Here is a 17,689-nt window from a genome sequence, read left to right as displayed (position 1 = left end):
TCATAAGAATGGATACAGGGGTATAACAACTGTTGCCTAGTGTTACCTTATAAAAGGTAGATTTATAATATTGTCTGAATATATACTGTCCAACGAGCCAAATATATTGACAAGGCTGAATCGCTTCATATATTTCTACTTACATGTACAACAGCTAATAACGGTACATTGGCACCCTTACATATATATGTCTCTATTGCAGAAGCATTGTTTGATTGCAGTTTTCAGCACCAGAGCGTGTTTACAAGACAACGACAATTGCAACTAAGGATAAAGTGTTTTATTTCTTATTTCGATGATTCCTCTTGTCTGTAATCGGTGGTCGTTGTCTTCTTTAAGTCACTTTCATCAAATTCCATCCTGTAAAATTGAAGACAATACAATAAGTTCATGCGATGCAGCTCTTCTTTAGATGAGCTTGTGGATGTCAGAAAGCAAAAGAGCAATACTGCCATCTTGATAGAAACCCCAATTTAATTCAGTTTAATTTAGAACAAGAAGCAGTCTCTGGCCATTTGTTCGACAGACTGTATTTGTCCAAAGTTCCGAGGAAATTTTTTTCTCCATGGAAGTGGCCGCTTGCACCATACATAAATGTGTTTTAGTGTCTAAGAAGTGTGTAAAACCTATAATTAGTTCCCGCCATATTATCTGAAAACGGTTGATTCCCAGAGTTAGATACATTTGAATAACAGCGGGACAGAAAACTGTATTGGGTCTCAGAAATTCGTACAACAGGGAAACTGTAGGCTTTGGTTGGTTCTATGCAAAGCTTGATGCTGAATACTGTCTTCACTAGAAAACAGCTTGTTGAGCAGCAAAATTTACTTTCAAAATAATTCCTTCAACTAACTTGGAAGAACTGCTAAACCCCTCAACACGAGTTTCATATAATAATAAAAAATTACGAATGCATCAACCTGCGGTAGAGTAAAGAATAGCGATTGAGGATACTACTAAACTAATTTGTTTAGGTCTTCTTGAGGAATTTAGATGAGTTTCACCTTAGCCACTGGCGAACTGCTGCCACTTTAGCTGCCAGTATAAGATTACTGACAATTAATTTAATGAGCTAAAACACCCTTGTGTACAATCGCCTGTATCAACAATAGTACATTCATCGAGCTATTTAAAACCTCTACCAAATAGGTGTATGTGTCTAGTTCTTTATAACCTGGTGAGTTGACAGTAAGTCCACTGCGTTTACCTCAAATAGCTTGTTTTCAATAGATACTTACCACTAAGTATGTTAATTAACTACTGTGCTTGTGGTATACGTATACTTATGACTATCCTTACCTCCTTCCTGTTGAGTTTGATAATTTCTACTCCCAACTGAACACAGAAAAAGAGTATCAAATTCAAAAACTGATATCATTACAGACAGCATAATAAGGTTTGAATAATGAAATCACTTGTCACTGTTGTCAGGTTCATTGGGGTAATCTTGCTCTGTCATTGCTTGACTTGTCTTTGGTGGATCTACCGGTTCCACAGGATTTGGGTTGTACCATATGAAACTAGGAGAAACAATTGCTGCAATGAAATATTAGCTTCGTCAGAGTAACATTCGATGTTAACTAAAACAAATGCTGTGTTATAAAGCATTTTTGGGTGCTATTGCTATTAGAATAATAATATATACAGTAAGTATTTTAAGATTGTTATTTACCGTACAAAAGCATTCAAGTGTGTGATATCATGATACAAAACCATATAAATGGTGTTATACATGTACATGGTTCAACGTATCAAAATAAAAATACACACAACAATTGTACACAGGACTGAGGAGTTCACTCGTTTGTTCAACTTAAGATTATAATGAAACATCCAATGCTATACTGACCAGCTGCATCTGAAATGGAAATCACAATTCTATTACGGTTGCACTATGAGAGTGCGAGTTTTGCATGGCTGCCTGCTTTAAATGTATTTTGTACAGAACTAAGTGATCATGTCGGATTAATCTAAATTGAACAGCACAAAGTATTTACACAACTAAAAGGACATGGTGCAAATGTTGAGTAAAATCTTTAGAAATTTGTTTCTCCTCATATAGCAATATTTTGTATGTTTATATAATACTAGCTGTGCTATCCGGCGTTGCCCGGGTATTAAAAATCAGTTTATAAACAATGAGAGTTGCCTGCCACTTGCTATTAGCCTGGGATATTGCCTATGGAAAATTTGAGTAAGCTTTAATGACGTTACGCCATCACATTGCGTTGAGATGGAGAGCGGTAGCGTATTTGCTCTCATGTAGCGACATATATCGCCTAATGAATCCATTAAGCTTGTGTGGCTGAATTGAAAACTCAGACTGGCAAACTAGAGGGTCCGAGAGCAAATCTTCTGCGATACGAATCTTTTATTCCAAGTTATTAATTAATGGCTGTAGCTGGACATACCGAAGGACAGATGACAGAAAACAGACATTGATAAAGTCAGGTGCGCTGATAAAGTGCAGGGAATAACTATCTGCACAAGTATTCTATAGCACCAGAAGGTGGTTTTGATGCAAATGTTAGAATGACAGTCTAGTAAGTCAAATGCGATAGGTTTGACACCCAAGCAAAGTAATACTTTATCCTAACTTCCAACCCTGGCTTCAGGTGGAAGGACAGACAAACAGTGCACCTATTATTGTGAAGATTTGGAGTTGCCTGTTCATTTATTTTATCAGCAGGAATGCTGTCAATTGTTTGTCACGGGTAGGTGACTTCTGTTAGAAGCTAATAACATGATCCAATACAGTGAAATACAGGAAGTTCCTTTGCATACCTTTATACTTCTGCGTTGATCGCCCCATTAGCCAAAAGACTGCAAAAACAATCCAAGAGAGGGCAACCATCACTGCCAGCATGGCCACAAAAGATACTGGGTAGTCATCAATCAGCTGCAATGTTAACAACAGAGATGAAGGTAAAAGTCACAAAGGTGATCGGAGGGATGAAGGCACCCATGGTAATGAGGGCAATTAGGGTAATGAGGAGGATGGATGTGATGAGGATGGTGGGTGTGATGAGGGTGATGGATGTGATGAGGGTGGTGGTGGATGTGATGAGGGTGATGGATGTGATGAGGGTGATGGATGTGATGAGGGTGATGGATATGATGAGGGTGATGGATGTAATGAGGGTGGTGGATGTGATGAGGGTGGTGGATAGGATGAGGAGGATGGATGTGATGAGGGTGATGGATGTGATGAGGGGGTGGATGTGATGAGGGTGATGGATGTGATGAGGGTGATGGATGTGATGAGGGTGATGGATATGATGAGGGTGATGGATGTAATGAGGGTGGTGGATGTGGTGAGGGTGATGGATGTGATGATGGTGATGGATATGATGAAGGTGATGGATGTAATGAGGGTGGTGGATGTGATGAGGGTGGTGGATAGGATGAGGAGGATGGATGTAATGAGGGTGATGGATGTGATGAGGGGGGTGGATGTGATGAGGTTGATGGATGTGATGAGGGTGATGGATGTGATGAGGGTGATGGATGTGATGAGGTTGATGGATGTGATGAGGAGGATGGATGTGATGAGGGTGGTGGATGTGATGAGGGTGGTGGATGTGATGAGGGTGATGGATGTGATGAGGGTGATGGATGTGATGATGGTGATGGATATGATGAGGGTGATGGATGTAATGAGGGTGGTGGATGTGATGAGGGTAATGAATGTGATGAGGGTGATGGATGTGATGAGGGTTATAGATGTGATGAGGGTGGTGGATGTAATGAGGGTAGATGTGATGAGGGTGATTGATGTGATGAGGGTGATGGATGTGATGAGGGTGGATGTGATGAGGTTGATGGATGTGATGAGGGTGATGGATGTGATGAGGGTGATGGATGTGATGAGGGTGATGGATGTGATGAGGGTGATGGATGTGATGAGGATGATGGATGTGATGAGGGTGATGGATGTGATGAGGGTGGATGTGATGAGGGTGGATGTGATGAGGGTGATGGATGTGATGAGGGTGATGGATGTGATGAGGGTGATGGATTGATGAGGGTGATGGATGTGATGAGGGTGATGGATGTAATGAGGGTGGATGTGATGAGGGTGATTGATGTGATGAGGGTGATGGATGTAATGAGGGTGGATGTAATGAGGGTGGATGTGATGAGGGTGGATGTGATGAGGGTGATGGATGTGATGAGGGTGATGGATGTAATGAGGGTTATGGATGTAATGAGGGTGGTGGATGTAATGAGGGTGGATGTGATGAGGGTGATGGATGTGATGAAGGTGATTAGAGTCATAAGGAGATGATGAGATTGAAGATGAAGGTTTTGAGCAAAGTACAGGTATATTTGGCATCCACTTTTGTTCATTGTTGTTACTAAGAAAATTTTTAAAGTTTTATAAAATTTGCTTCAAAATTTCAAATATTATTTGTAATTTTTTTCTCAGGTTCACAACTACCGTAAGTTAAATAATTTATTAAGTAAATAAACATTTCGGTATATAAATAAGTAGTATGTATTCCATTACATCAATGATATAAAACCTCCACACCTATGGAGGTTTATATCATTGATTACATGTAATATTATAATTATATTCTGGTTGCCTTACCTGACCTTCAACTACCGGCAAAATCATTTCACCAAGTGCTGCTCCTCCAATTATAATTGACATCTGAACATCTACATACGCAAAAGGTAAGTGACAAATCTTTAATATCAGATATTATATGTCAAAATGACCTGAAGTATAATACAGCAGATACGAATCGAAAAAGTCGAATTTCATAAAATTATCCTGTCTGACCTTTAAGTAATGTCAGCAGGTGTTGCAACATAATTATATTGATGTAACGTTTTCAATGTAATGATGCAATGTTTTGGAGTTTGTAGCAAACCATGTTTAATCAGCTTTGATACAACACACCTACTAGTTACTGAGTGGTGGGCGTATGTTAGAGTACCCTTAACAAACAGATATGTCTGATATAACAAATTCAATTCACTCAACAGGCTTCCAACTTGTACAACCTTTGGTTCCTCTCAGATAACATAACTGACACTCACTGGTTAAGTCCATGAAGTGCTCTGTCATCGTGATTGTTGTGGGGGTTATACTACTCATACTTAGCCCTAGCACCACATTGGCTGCCACTACAATGGGAAAACTCTCCCCTCCTAAACTGCTTAAGAACAGGACAGAGGCAGTCTGGCAACCAATCTGTCAAACATATGAATGGTCTACCATAACGATGAACATATACAGAATGACACAATGCATAATATAGCTAACAGGTGATATATGTAGTTGCCTATGGTGTGAGGATTAGACGCCTGATCAGTTTATAACTGAACCGGTTGTTAATGGTTCTGCTATTTACGGAAGAAATGTTCAACTAGGCTCAAATATTGGTACATATTTGAGCATATGTACATATGTTCAAATAAAGTACATACATCCAAAATACAGAAAGACCTTACGACACCCAATTACTTTTCGCTACATGGCCATTGTCTTTAGCAGATTACCATATTAATGTTGAAAGTTTAAAATTAATTCTCCAAATTTAAAATTTGGGAGAAAATTTTGGGGAAATTTGGGACAACTTTGCTTTGGATTCAGTTTTGACATAAGACTATGAGGTGCTATCTGATAGTTTCACTCGTAGTTACAACAGCCTGAACTTACAATGCTTAGCAGCAGCATGAAGTAAGGAGTGAGCTTGATTGCCAGACCTATAGATAGCAGCCTTCCCAGTGAGTAGGCAGCCTGCAACACGATATACACACAATCAGCAAATCATCATTTATCAGTCTCTTCACTACCTGCAGTAGTATGGGCTAAGCAGGCAGCTTCCTTAAAGAAGTGATTGCCTCAAATTTTAGTTGATTTTAACAGAAAATGTTAAAATTGAGGTTATCGATTTTATCAATGTTTCTCTATCATTTGAGATGCTGTTTGTTGTTTTAGGCGATCTCACTGTCATGATATTTGAAGATTAAAATCGACAAAAATTGATCGCTGTAAAAATGCTCAGAAACAAAATATGTGAGACCTATAGTGAGACAGCCTGTCTCTATCTCTCGTATTCACATCAACTATTTCGATCAAAATCTAGTCTTAGGCAGGTCTATTGGCATATATTTTATTTTGTAAGAAGTGAATTTTTATTTTTGTTTAAGTAAATATAGAAATCAAGGAGTGTTACATAGTTTTTGTTCCAGTTAACATGAATGCTATTCTAATAATGCTGTCATAACAGACAGATAATTATTAGCATAAATTAATACTGTTTATAAATAATATATATATGAATATATACAATGCAGATATGTATAAGGGTAGATACCAATATAGGTACATGTACATGTAGATACAAATATAAAGGTAGAGATAGAGAGATAAATATAAAGATACAGAGATAGATGGAGAACTAAAAATAGAAATAGATGGAGAGGTAGATACAACGGTGAATGAATACAGAGAAACATACAGATTAGTGAATGTGGATATGCACATGCAGATAGATAATCTAGAACTCTTTGTGAAATTTTCATAGCTTTTCGTATGACCGCTTACCCAAAATGATACATTGAGATAAACTGCATTTTCACGACCCTCATCTGTCATTGTTTTAAGTGCATAAGTCTCTGCGAATTCGTTGATATGGCCCTACAACATCAGTAAAGCGTCACTGTGTAATTACAGAATACATGCAAGTACAGTGCTGAGATATTTGTAAGGCAACGATAGTTCCTGCAGCAACATACTAAGTTAGGAAACATATACATATATTTGGTGTGTAAGTTAAGTAGGTCTTGAGTACACTTCATGTTTCTATTATAATAGTATGTTTATATAACGATGTGTTATTGTATTTTAAATACAGTGATTGATTTAGTACTGAATTAAAACATCTAATTTTCTAAAGAATATTGTATCTACAGTAAGTATCGCCTAAGAATTTTAACTGCGTCCATAGTATTAACTTCTTCATGTTGGGATTTATACCAAAACAAATTATAGATTTGTCTGCCCTTTGCACTAGGGCTTTTAAAATACTGACTAAGCATTTTAACAGCTGGTTATGTAATACATGAAATAGTGAACACTTGAGCTGCTCTATATTTTTGTGTAGTTCAAATGGGAGATTTTGCGGAATCGGATCGGGAGGTAAGGTTGAAATAAGTTTGATAGAAACAAAATGAAAATTCAACCGACATTGTTTTTTAGCTGATTTTAAAATTGTTACAGTAGCAATATAGTATTATTGTACATGTATTGATAAACAGAGCAATAAGCCTACATGCGTTAGTAATGGGCACTCAAAGAGTTTAGTAAATAATCAATTGTTTTGGTAAGGAATAATTTAATAAAGTTTCTCAAAAACCTCAGGCATGAGCAAAAGCCACGGTTATACCAGACTGTGTAAAGCATTAAAATCTTTAGCCAATTGAGTAGATAGCTGGCAACAAAACTATAATACCAATGTTTTGTGTTTTTTTAAGGAACCTAGTTCTTCATAGGAAACCTGTTCTCTCTTATCTAATTGTTCTATCAATACTACTTTACACGTTATTTGTAATGCTGCTGTAATGGAACAGGCCGATGATGATGTCAGAATGGTGGATTCAATGGCGTATGATAGAATTAAACCTCTCTGGACATGGTACTTTTTACAAATATGTTATGTTTTTGTTTAAAAAACATTTGGATGTCAAAACGAACTATGGAAAATTTTACAATATTCTGGGTTTGAGTTGGTGAAGATGTTTACATCCCTTCTGCAATGCCCACAATTGAAATGATAGCACAATGAGTCTTGAAGGAGACTAAAAACCAACCTGTAAACCATCGTAGATAAAGACCATGAGGCAGGCAGCGATCGTCAGCAGAAGAGCTTTGCTAAAAGAAATTGAGTAGGATCCTTGGAAATCAGCCAAATATTTTTGCCACTGGTTTAGCAGTTTGCTCTTTTCCTCTTTGGATCTTTCTATAAAATGTTCATTCATACAACGCATTAGCCTGTCTTGACAAACCGTTGTTTTTGCAAAGTTGTCCCTCCGTTGAGCAGGTGAGCAAAACAATAGTTTCTCAAGACAGGCTAACAAAACATCCGTAGTTTCAGTTTACAAGGCGTACAATTTATTAGTAGTTTCAGTTTACAAGGCATACAATCTGTTAGTAGTGTCAGTTTACAAGGCATACAATTTATTAGTAGTGTCAGTTTACAAGGCATACAATTTATTAGTAGTGTCAGTTTACAAGCATACAATTTATTAGTAGTTTCAGTTTACAAGGCATACAATTTATTAGTAGTTTCAGTTTACAAGGCATACAACTGATCGGCAGTTTTAGTTTAAAAAGCATGCAATTTATTTGTAGTTTCAGTTTACAAGGCATACCATTTATTAGCAGTTTCGGTTTACAAGACACACAATCTATCAGTCGTTTCAGGTTACAAGACTTACAATTTATTAATAGTTTCAGTTTGCAAGGCTTGCAATTTACTAGTAGTTTCAGTTTGCAAGGCAAGGCATACAATTTATTGGCAGTTTCAGTTTACAGCATATGCAATTAATTGGCATTGAGTTTTTTAGTATTATTCAAGGACATGCATATATATTCAGTATCGCAGAAGTACACCTGCTTAGCTTGTCTAAAACAAGTCTAAATGTAGATGTTGAAGATACCGCTGGCTAAACATTTAGAGTTGGTTTCTAGCCTGCTAATGCAACAACAAAAGAAAGAATTCTGAAGAAGCAAGACAATAAGCAGGTAAAAACTAAACAGCCAATCAAATAGTAAGTTTTACCTCCAATGGTTTTTTCCTGCTATCATATTATAATAATTGGCTGGTTGTTTATATCATTAATTGCTAAATGTTTGACTGAATTTCACTCACTGCTTTCAATGATATAAACCCCCACATATGGGGGAGGGGAGTTTATATCATTACTGCTTTCAACATTTAAATGTGCAACTAGGTGAATCAAACACCAAGCCATCAATCAAATGAAAGCAGACCATAGCTTACAAAGACTGGAGGATATCGATATGTAGAGCCCATGACAAACAATTACTACTCGGTGCTGGTTCCTTACCCTTTCTGTTTAGTTGCTGAAGGACTAGACTACTCTCAGAGTTGATAAGTCGCTTGAACTCCGGGTTGACAGCCTTCAACCTTAAACCCATCTTGATAACGACAGCTGCCATATAAAGTACGACCGGCACCTGAAATACTTCAAAGTTTGACCTTCCGCGAGCTAGTTTAGGATTGAAATCTCAGGGTTGAAGACCACTTAACGAGTTACTTATATTTCTTTCTTCAAGAAGTGGTTGCTGGACATCAAAAGGGATTTACCCTTAGGCTGCATCGAAGGCGACGCATTAAAAAGGATCAGAGGCTAATCATGTAAAGCGCTGTCTTTGTAGAATTCCACTCAAAGAAAATTACTGACAATTTGTTAAAATGTTTATAGATTTTTTATTTTCTTTGTGCTAAATGTTGATTATAACATATGGTACCCTGCATAACCCTTCACCAATTTGAAATATTTTAACAAAAATGAGTTTAATGTTATATGTATTAGTAATATCAATGTTGGTAAAGGTTAATAAAACATATCAAAACTGTCAGCTCAGACAAAATACTTCAAAAATCAATCCCTGAGCGTTTGTGAGCCTGTGCTCTTCGATCTTTGAATATTGAAAACCTTTTGTCAATATATTTAACCAACTAACCTGAATAATAGCAATTAGCCAAAATGCCTTGTAAACCTGGGTGCCGTTTGAGGCAGCATCCAAGTGAGAGCTTATGATGACATCAGAGTTTGTGAAAGATGAGTCAGCATTCAACTCGGTTAGATTCTTGACCAGCATTGAACAGTCCTCGTTCAACAGGAAGTTCTTGGCGAGCAGGGGGCTGATTAGGGCTCCCATACCGTAACAGAAGTGCATAGTCTGCATAATAACAACAAGCTAAAAATAACAATTGGTTGGAGGAAAACCTTTACTAAAATGTGTATCTTTAAATACATCTTAGAGTTGTCACATCTTGGCATGCTTGGCAATGTATGTGTATTAACTAAGACTTTTTGTTGTCAACCAAATGATATTGTGTTTTTGAGTAGCCAATGATCTCAAAAAATGTGGCTAATAAAAGCAATGCACATTTTCACCACACAGGTTTTCTCAGGACAGAGACCAGGTTATGATTTGATCAACTTCCACATTTGTTCACCAACATAGGTAAATTATACAATTCAACATATTATTTAGGTTGTTGTGGATACATGTCAGTCTAAACCGGATAAAATACTATAATAGAAATGATTGATCAGTGTGATTGTCTCCAATATATAACGGTAAATGTGCCCCACGGTGTTAAGGTTTGGTAAAATCTCCATTGACACAACTAACTCACTGCGACATAAAAAGCTTTATTGCATGGAGCTAAGCATTAAGAATTGTCTTTTCTTAATGCAATGTAACTTAAACAATAGAGTGTGCAATTTCGTTTTTGTTTTTAGAAACATTTATGCTCTATTAAAATCTTACTAGTCAGTGTGAAAATGTTCTGAGCCACACCACTTGTCACAGTTGTTACCTGCAGCAGCTGCGTTTACTATCTCTATGATTGTAAGCATTCAGGCGTCTCTTACAATAGAATGAGTGGGCACATTGTGAAGAGTGCCACTACTTCACTTTCCCTTAAAACATTTTCTTGTAAATAATAATGCTCAGTCACTCGTGGGAGATAGCTTACTGACTCTGATTGACTGCCCAAAGGTCTCGTGACACTCAAGTGTTGGATTATCTATTCCTTCAACTAATGATATTGGGCGTTGCGGCATCCACCCGTAGTACCTGTAGAAATGGAGCGACCGCTTTGTCATATATGTGAATAAGCTGGAGGTTGGCAAGGCAGTCTATGACTCCCATGGCTAGACCCATTAATGCCATCATGACTCCTAGTAGATCAATTCGTCTTGAGAAGGAGGAGACGACCAGAGTAATTGGTAGACACATGATGGAGACCAGCAATAGAAAATCTGGCGATGCCCTGAAAGACACTTCACGTGCAATGCTATAAGTTACCAGTTGCTGATTACATGCACACCATGAGCGAGTAGCCATAGAGTGATCAACTAACACTAGCCATAGAGTGATCAACTAACACTAGCCATAGAGTGATCAACTAATACTAGCCATAGAGTGATCAACTAATACTAGCCATAGAGTGATCAACTAATACTAGCCAAGAGTGATCAACTAATACTAGCCATAGAGTGATCAACTAACACTAGCCATAGAGTGATAAACTAATACTAGCCATAGAGTGATCAACTAACACTAGCCATAGAGTGATCAACTAATACTAGCCATAGAGTGATCAACTAACATTAGCCGTAGAGTGATTAACTAACACCAGCTATAGCGTGATCAGATAACACTAGCTACATATAGAACCACAAGTAACTATAGTGCAACAACTATACTAGTAATATTATTGCATGCTGGTAGCTATGTATAATTTGCCACTATTTCCTTTTCATGAACCATAATTAGTCTGGGTTTTATTCACTACCAGCTAGGAATAAGTAAGAATAGTCATGAAGAAGCAAAGTATTTAATAATGTTTTTAGATGCCAGTATATATAGTCACCAGTATGTAGAGTCACCAGTATGTATAGTCACCAGTATATATAGTCACCAGTATGTATAGTCACCAGAATGTACAGTCACCAGTATGTACAGTCACCAGAATATATAGTCGCCAGTATGTACAGTCACCAGTATGTAGAGTTACCAGTATGTATAGTCACCAATATGTATAGTCACCAGTATGAATAGTCACCAGAATATATAGTCACCAGTATGTACAGTCACCAGTGTGTAGAGTTACCAGTATATATAGTCACCAATATGTATAGTCACCAGTATATATAGTCACCAGTATGTACAGTCACCAGAATATATAGTCGCCAGTATGTACAGTCACCAGTATATATAGTCACCAGTATATATAGTCACCAGTATGTAGAGTTACCAGTATGTATAGTCACCAGAATGTACAGTCACCAGTATGTACAGTCACCAGAATATATAGTCACCAGTATGTACAGTCACCAGTATGTAGAGTTACCAGTATTTATAGTCACCAGTATGTACAGTCACCAGTATGTAGAGTTACCAGTATATATAGTCACCAGTATGTAGAGTTACCAGTATATATAGTCACCAGTATGTATAGTAACCAGTATGTACAGTCACCAGTATGTATAGCCACCAGTATGTATAGTCACTAGTATCCATAGTCAGCAGTATGTATAGTCACCAGAATATATAGTCACCAGTATGTATAGTCACCAGAATATATAGTCACCAGTATGTACAGTCACCAGTATGTAGAGTTACCAGTATATATAGTCACCAGTATGTATAGTCACCAGAATATATAGTCACCAGTATGTACAGTCACCAGAATATATAGTCACCAGTATGTACAGTCACCAGTATGTAGAGTTACCAGTATGTATAGTCACCAATATGTATAGTCACCAGTATGTACAGTCACCAGTATGTAGAGTTACCAGTATGTATAGTCACCAATATGTATAGTCACCAGTATGAATATTCACCAGAATATATAGTCACCAGTATGTACAGTCACCAGTATGTAGAGTTACCAGTATATATAGTCACCAATATGTATAGTCACCAGTATATATAGTCACCAGTATGTATAGTCACCAGTATGTATAGTCACCAGTATGTACAGTCACCAGTATGTACAGTCACCAGAATATATAGTCACCAGTATGTACAGTCACCAGTATGTAGAGTTACCAGTATGTATAGTCACCAATATGTAAAGTCACCAGTATGAATAGTCACCAGAATATATAGTCACCAGTATGTACAGTCACCAGTATGTAGAGTTACCAGTATATATAGTCACCAATATGTATAGTCACCAGTATATATAGTCACCAGTATGTATAGTCACCAGTATATATAGTCACCAGTATGTATAGTCACCAGTATGTATAGTCACCAGTATGTATAGTCACCAGCCAATTAGGTTCCAGTATATAAAATGAGTAGTTATTAATTAGTCAAGTAGGTTTTTTAAGTCGACTATAAAATCAAATAATTCTAAACCTATTAGGAATGAGTAACAATAAAATATTTAGTTACTTTGTTTAATTGCTGTGTTTACATAATTTTCAATACGGCCAGACCTGCCATAAGGATTGGTTGCTGTTTCATGCTGTTTCAATGATGCAGACATGCACATATTGAAAATATATTGGTCAATAAACTTATAACACATTTTATTTGGAAGATGCTAATTTTTTTATTTTGTAAATCATATTAACTGATGACAATGCATCAAAATTTCCATAACTAAAAACTGTTTGGGTTTACATAAATTCCATTACAAAATACACATATGCTATCAAATTACTCAATTGCATTATAAATGGCAATTACAACTCCCACAGGGTTAACTTCAATACAGCTCTGTACTAAATCTGTAAATGTACTAATGAATATAGAAAACAGAAAGCTTTCGTTTTATTTCTGAATTATTCGCAAGCGCATAGCCACCTATTTCATTGTGCTCGCAGAAGCTGCCGCCTACAAATTTACTCGTCTTTTTAAACTAAACGTTAATCTGTCAAATGTTATCTGACAGAATCCATATTGGCAATAGAAAGGGTGCCAGACGGTACCTGTTATAGAGGTGGCCAGGCGAATGACTATAAGTAGTACGTTATCCGGGCTACCGCTGTCACACACTCAATCCTACACAAGTATCAATATTAAGGCTTAGAGATGAGTGTCAATACATATATTTGATCAACAACATTATTCAGACGCTTTCTGACAGCAGTTGTGTTAATTGAACCCAACAGCGCTTCCCCTGATAACCCAATAATTGAGCAAATGAACTGTATTGACAGTATGTAAATTAGGCATTACCGGTTCAAAGAATGTTTCCATCTTCAAATAGCAAAATGCATCGGCATTCATTGAAGTGGTATTGTCGGAAAAACCAATCTGAAACTAGTTTTTTAGTTGAATTTTTTATGTAACAAACTAACTGTGAAATTCTCTTGAAAGGCTGGTTGGAGAATAACTGACTCTGCTATATAATAGTTAAAGTCATTATGTTAAATTAATTATTTTATGTTATATAGAATTAATTATATTAATTTTCTATTTCAAACTATAAAGTGTTAGTGGAATAATTTGGAATAAAAGTATATTTTGTCATTAATTTGAACTGGATATCGATGTCTAGCAGACATATATACTTACACGTACTGTAGGCTCCGTATCTCAGGATCAAGATGAGATTTATTCCGCTTAGCTGTTTATGTACAATAAATTGGTGAGAGACTAGAACAAGGCAAGCAATTCGGGGTTCTGCTTACGTTTGACAGTTTATAAAATTTAGATCTTTTTTTGCATTCACTGAGTTTTTATACATCTGCTGTAGTTCTTGAGCAGTAGCTGTTCTTTGAGCAGACCTGATCTAACACTAGCTAAAACGTCCTATATTTAATCACATAGTATTCAGGTAGCTCTATGGTTAATCACACAGTATACAGGTAGTTCTATGGTTAATCACACAGCATAGAGATAGTTCTATGGTTATTCACATAGTATACAAGTAGTTCTATGGTTAATCACACAGTATACAGGTAGTTCTATGGTTAATCACACAGTATACAGGTAGTTCTATGGTTAATCCCACAGTGTACAGGTAGTTCTATGGTTAATCACATAGTATACAGGTAGTTCTATGGTTAATCACACCTTATACAAGTAGTTCTATGGTTAATCACACAGTGTACAAGTAGTTCTATGGTTAATCACACAGTATACCAGTAGTTCTATAGTTCATCACACAGTGTACAGGTAGCTTTATGGTTAATCACCAGAGAACCCTGGAGGAACCCTAGAACCCTGCTCGAGGGAACTCTTTAAAATGACATTTGTACAATGTGGTTGCTTGCGCAGAAGTCTGGTATATTTGGAATCGACACGCTATGACTTCCCAAGAATAAGGGTTTGTAGGGACATCACTGATTTATTTTTAACATTGTATGCAGCTAGAACACGCACAAGCCCACACCCACACCCACACACACTCAATACCATATGCTTTAAATATAAAAATACCATATAAATCTGTATATGCATATATACATGCATGTGTATATACATGTATATTATACATGGACAAATGGTTGGACCTATTATGAATGGGATTCTCTTCAATCCAATCTATTATGAATATATATAGCACACTTGTACAAGTTCAGCATATACTATATATGAATGTACAGATACGGTTAGTCAATCTTGTTGTTTATATCTGCCAGGCTACTATTGACTTTTTATAGTCTTATTACAAGATTACAGTAAAATCATCATTTTCCGAACAGCAGGTGGGACCTGTTCTGCTGCAGGTAGGAATTACTTTGCTACAGGTAGAACCTGCTCTGCTGTAGGTAAGAACTGCTCTGCTGTAGGTAAGAACTGCTCTGCTGTAGGTGAGAACTGCTCTGCTGCAGGTAGGAACTACTCTGCTGCAGGTAGGAACTACCCTGCTGCAGGTAGAAACTACTTTGCTGCAGGTACGAACTGCTTTGCTGCAGGTAGGAACTACTCTGTTGCAGGTAGAAACTGTTCTGCTGCTGGTCAAAACTGCTCTGCTGCAGGTAGGAACTACTCTGCTGAAGGTAGGAACTGCTTTGCTGTAGGTAGGAATTACTCTGTATTGCTATTGCGCTGTACAACCTTCAATATTTTTGCAGTAGCCATTACTTGGTCGCAGCTCCCCTGGTACCGAATAATGTATAGAAAAACAGCTGATGTCGATGGCTACTTGAAGAGGCTGCGAGGTTCACTTGCACTAGTCTGTCGGGTGAATTAACTAGGAAATATAACACACACATTGATTTTTGCTAAATTTACCCATAAATTTACATTTGATTACTGTAAACAAGCTTAGGAGAAACACTTTAAACTACAGACAAGAATGGATTAAGGTGACTGCAACCGAAAGAGGTTTTTCAATTACACGAATTCCTTATTCTATTTATAATGTTGTCTATGGGGCTTTAGTAGCTGCAGTGAAAAGTATCTGTGTGTTCAAGTCAGGATAGAATAGCTCATAGTTCAGATTATATTATGTAGATAACTACGATGAGTACGATAGTTAGAATTTATGTTGATGGTTTTATAAATAAATATAAATAATATATCATTATGTGGAAATAGCACACAATGACTGTGGTGAGCTCGCAGTTACAGTTTTGCTTCACAAAAAGAGATGGTAATTTTTCACTAAAATTCATTGTTTTTTATTACTCTAACCATTTTTACAAGTATTACCAATAAGGTTTCTCCAAAAAGCCCTGCAGTGTTGAGTTCATCATGTATATATACATTACATAGTGAGCTACCTGTATACTGTGTGAATAACTACAAAACTACTAGTATACTGTGCGATTAACCATAGAACTACCTGTACACTTTGGGATTAATCATGGAACTACCTTAAACTGTGTGATTAACCATGGAACTACTATGGTTATTCACTGGGTGAATAACCATAGAGCTACCTGTATACTGTGTGAATAACCATAGAGCTACCTGTATACTGTGTGAATAACCATAGAGCTAACCATAGAGTTATTTTTTAGCTAGTGTTAGATGAGGTCCACTCAAAGGACGATAACATTTGCATGCGCTGCATAAGGTCTTCTATAAACTGTGTGACAATGAGAACTAACTTACCATTTGGAGACAACTCCTCCAGTGAATACTCCTATGACCATGCAGCAGGTCTGGCCAAAAAACAACCATGCTACTGTATTCACCTTTTCTTTTGTATAGCAAGCAAGATCTTCAAGCGTCGGCCCCATCAAACCAATGCACATGCCAAATGCAAAGTATAGCAGAAAATACCCGATCGTTATAAATGCATTTTGCTTAAATAGAGCCCATAAAAAGAATGATGCATTTTGTTGTTTCTGCTTGCAGCTGAAAATTTGCTTGCCAACGTTTGATATACTTCTCAAAGCAAGATGGAAGACAGAGTGTGTCTTAGATTCCTTGCCACTCATCTTTCATCTGAAATCAATATATTTTTTAATAATCCTCATATATACTATAGAAATACATGTATTTGCTTTTAATTTGATTGCACACAATAACGGCCTAACTTCTGCGTAAGCTTTTGGATTTAGACTTGACTTGAACACTCGTCTTTTTCATCCCTAACAATTTCTGTCATCTGTTTTACAACAATTCTCAAATACTTCTATTTGAAAAAAACTGGTGAGTGTATATTAACTGAAATAATAACTTGATATTAAGTGAATCTAACAAGGAAGTAAAAACGTCAGCCACCAGAAACCATTTCAACTATAGTAGATAAACACAAACCTTTTAATCACTGTCACTCGCTGTTTCTAATAGAAGTTGAACAAACTATTTAGGAAAGAATGATGTCAATGATCAGACAAACGCGTATAGTACAGCTGTGGTTAAGCTATTACGCTGGCATGCCCGCATTTATTTGTCTTGTCTTTTAAAGCTACAAACTCAGCATTTAGCCTCATTCTTCACAACGCATCTACGTTAGTTATTGCATTTAGTACAATACTTTACAAGAATTCA

The 17,689-nt window shown here is 36.8% G+C and overlaps 2 protein-coding genes across 2 annotated transcripts; both read right to left on the bottom strand.

Moving 5' to 3' along the window:
* Positions 1–78: 78 nt before the first annotated feature.
* Positions 79–17,530, bottom strand: LOC137392250 (major facilitator superfamily domain-containing protein 4A-like). Its single transcript, XM_068078916.1, has 13 exons — positions 17,456–17,530; positions 16,805–17,140; positions 10,853–11,048; positions 9,728–9,946; positions 9,088–9,217; positions 7,828–7,976; positions 6,563–6,655; positions 5,672–5,752; positions 5,050–5,203; positions 4,595–4,665; positions 2,785–2,899; positions 1,416–1,536; positions 79–360 (listed from the first exon to the last, which is right to left on the bottom strand). Exons 2-13 carry the CDS (start codon positions 17,131–17,133, stop codon positions 288–290), a joined length of 1,731 nt encoding a protein of 576 aa, XP_067935017.1. The 5' UTR covers positions 17,134–17,140; positions 17,456–17,530; the 3' UTR covers positions 79–287.
* LOC137392208 (uncharacterized) lies at positions 2,981–4,336 on the bottom strand. The gene has a single exon (XM_068078862.1). It carries the CDS (start codon positions 4,334–4,336, stop codon positions 2,981–2,983), a length of 1,356 nt encoding a protein of 451 aa, XP_067934963.1.
* Positions 17,531–17,689: the final 159 nt, after the last annotated feature.

The sequence above is a fragment of the Watersipora subatra genome, chromosome 3 (genome assembly GCF_963576615.1).
Source record: "Watersipora subatra chromosome 3, tzWatSuba1.1, whole genome shotgun sequence".
Lineage (NCBI taxonomy): Eukaryota > Metazoa > Bryozoa > Gymnolaemata > Cheilostomatida > Watersiporidae > Watersipora > Watersipora subatra.
The sequence above is the reverse complement of the archived record's forward strand: the minus strand, read 5'-3'. Positions and strand labels throughout refer to the sequence as shown.

What these genes read in the sequence shown, in the direction of transcription:
- LOC137392250 (XM_068078916.1), bottom strand. Translation starts at nt 17,133, where the DNA reads ATGAGTGGCAAGGAATCTAAGACACACTCTGTCTTCCATCTTGCTTTG. An exon ending in GGAGGAGTTGTCTCCAAATG is followed by an intron (nt 11,049 to 16,804) that starts GTAAGTTAGTTC and finishes AGTGTCTTTCAG; the next exon opens with GGCATCGCCAGATTTTCTAT. An exon ending in ATCTCAATGTATCATTTTGG is followed by an intron (nt 5,753 to 6,562) that starts GTAAGCGGTCAT and finishes ATCGTGTTGCAG; the next exon opens with GCTGCCTACTCACTGGGAAG.
- LOC137392208 (XM_068078862.1), bottom strand. Translation starts at nt 4,336, where the DNA reads ATGCCAAATATACCTGTACTTTGCTCAAAACCTTCATCTTCAATCTCA.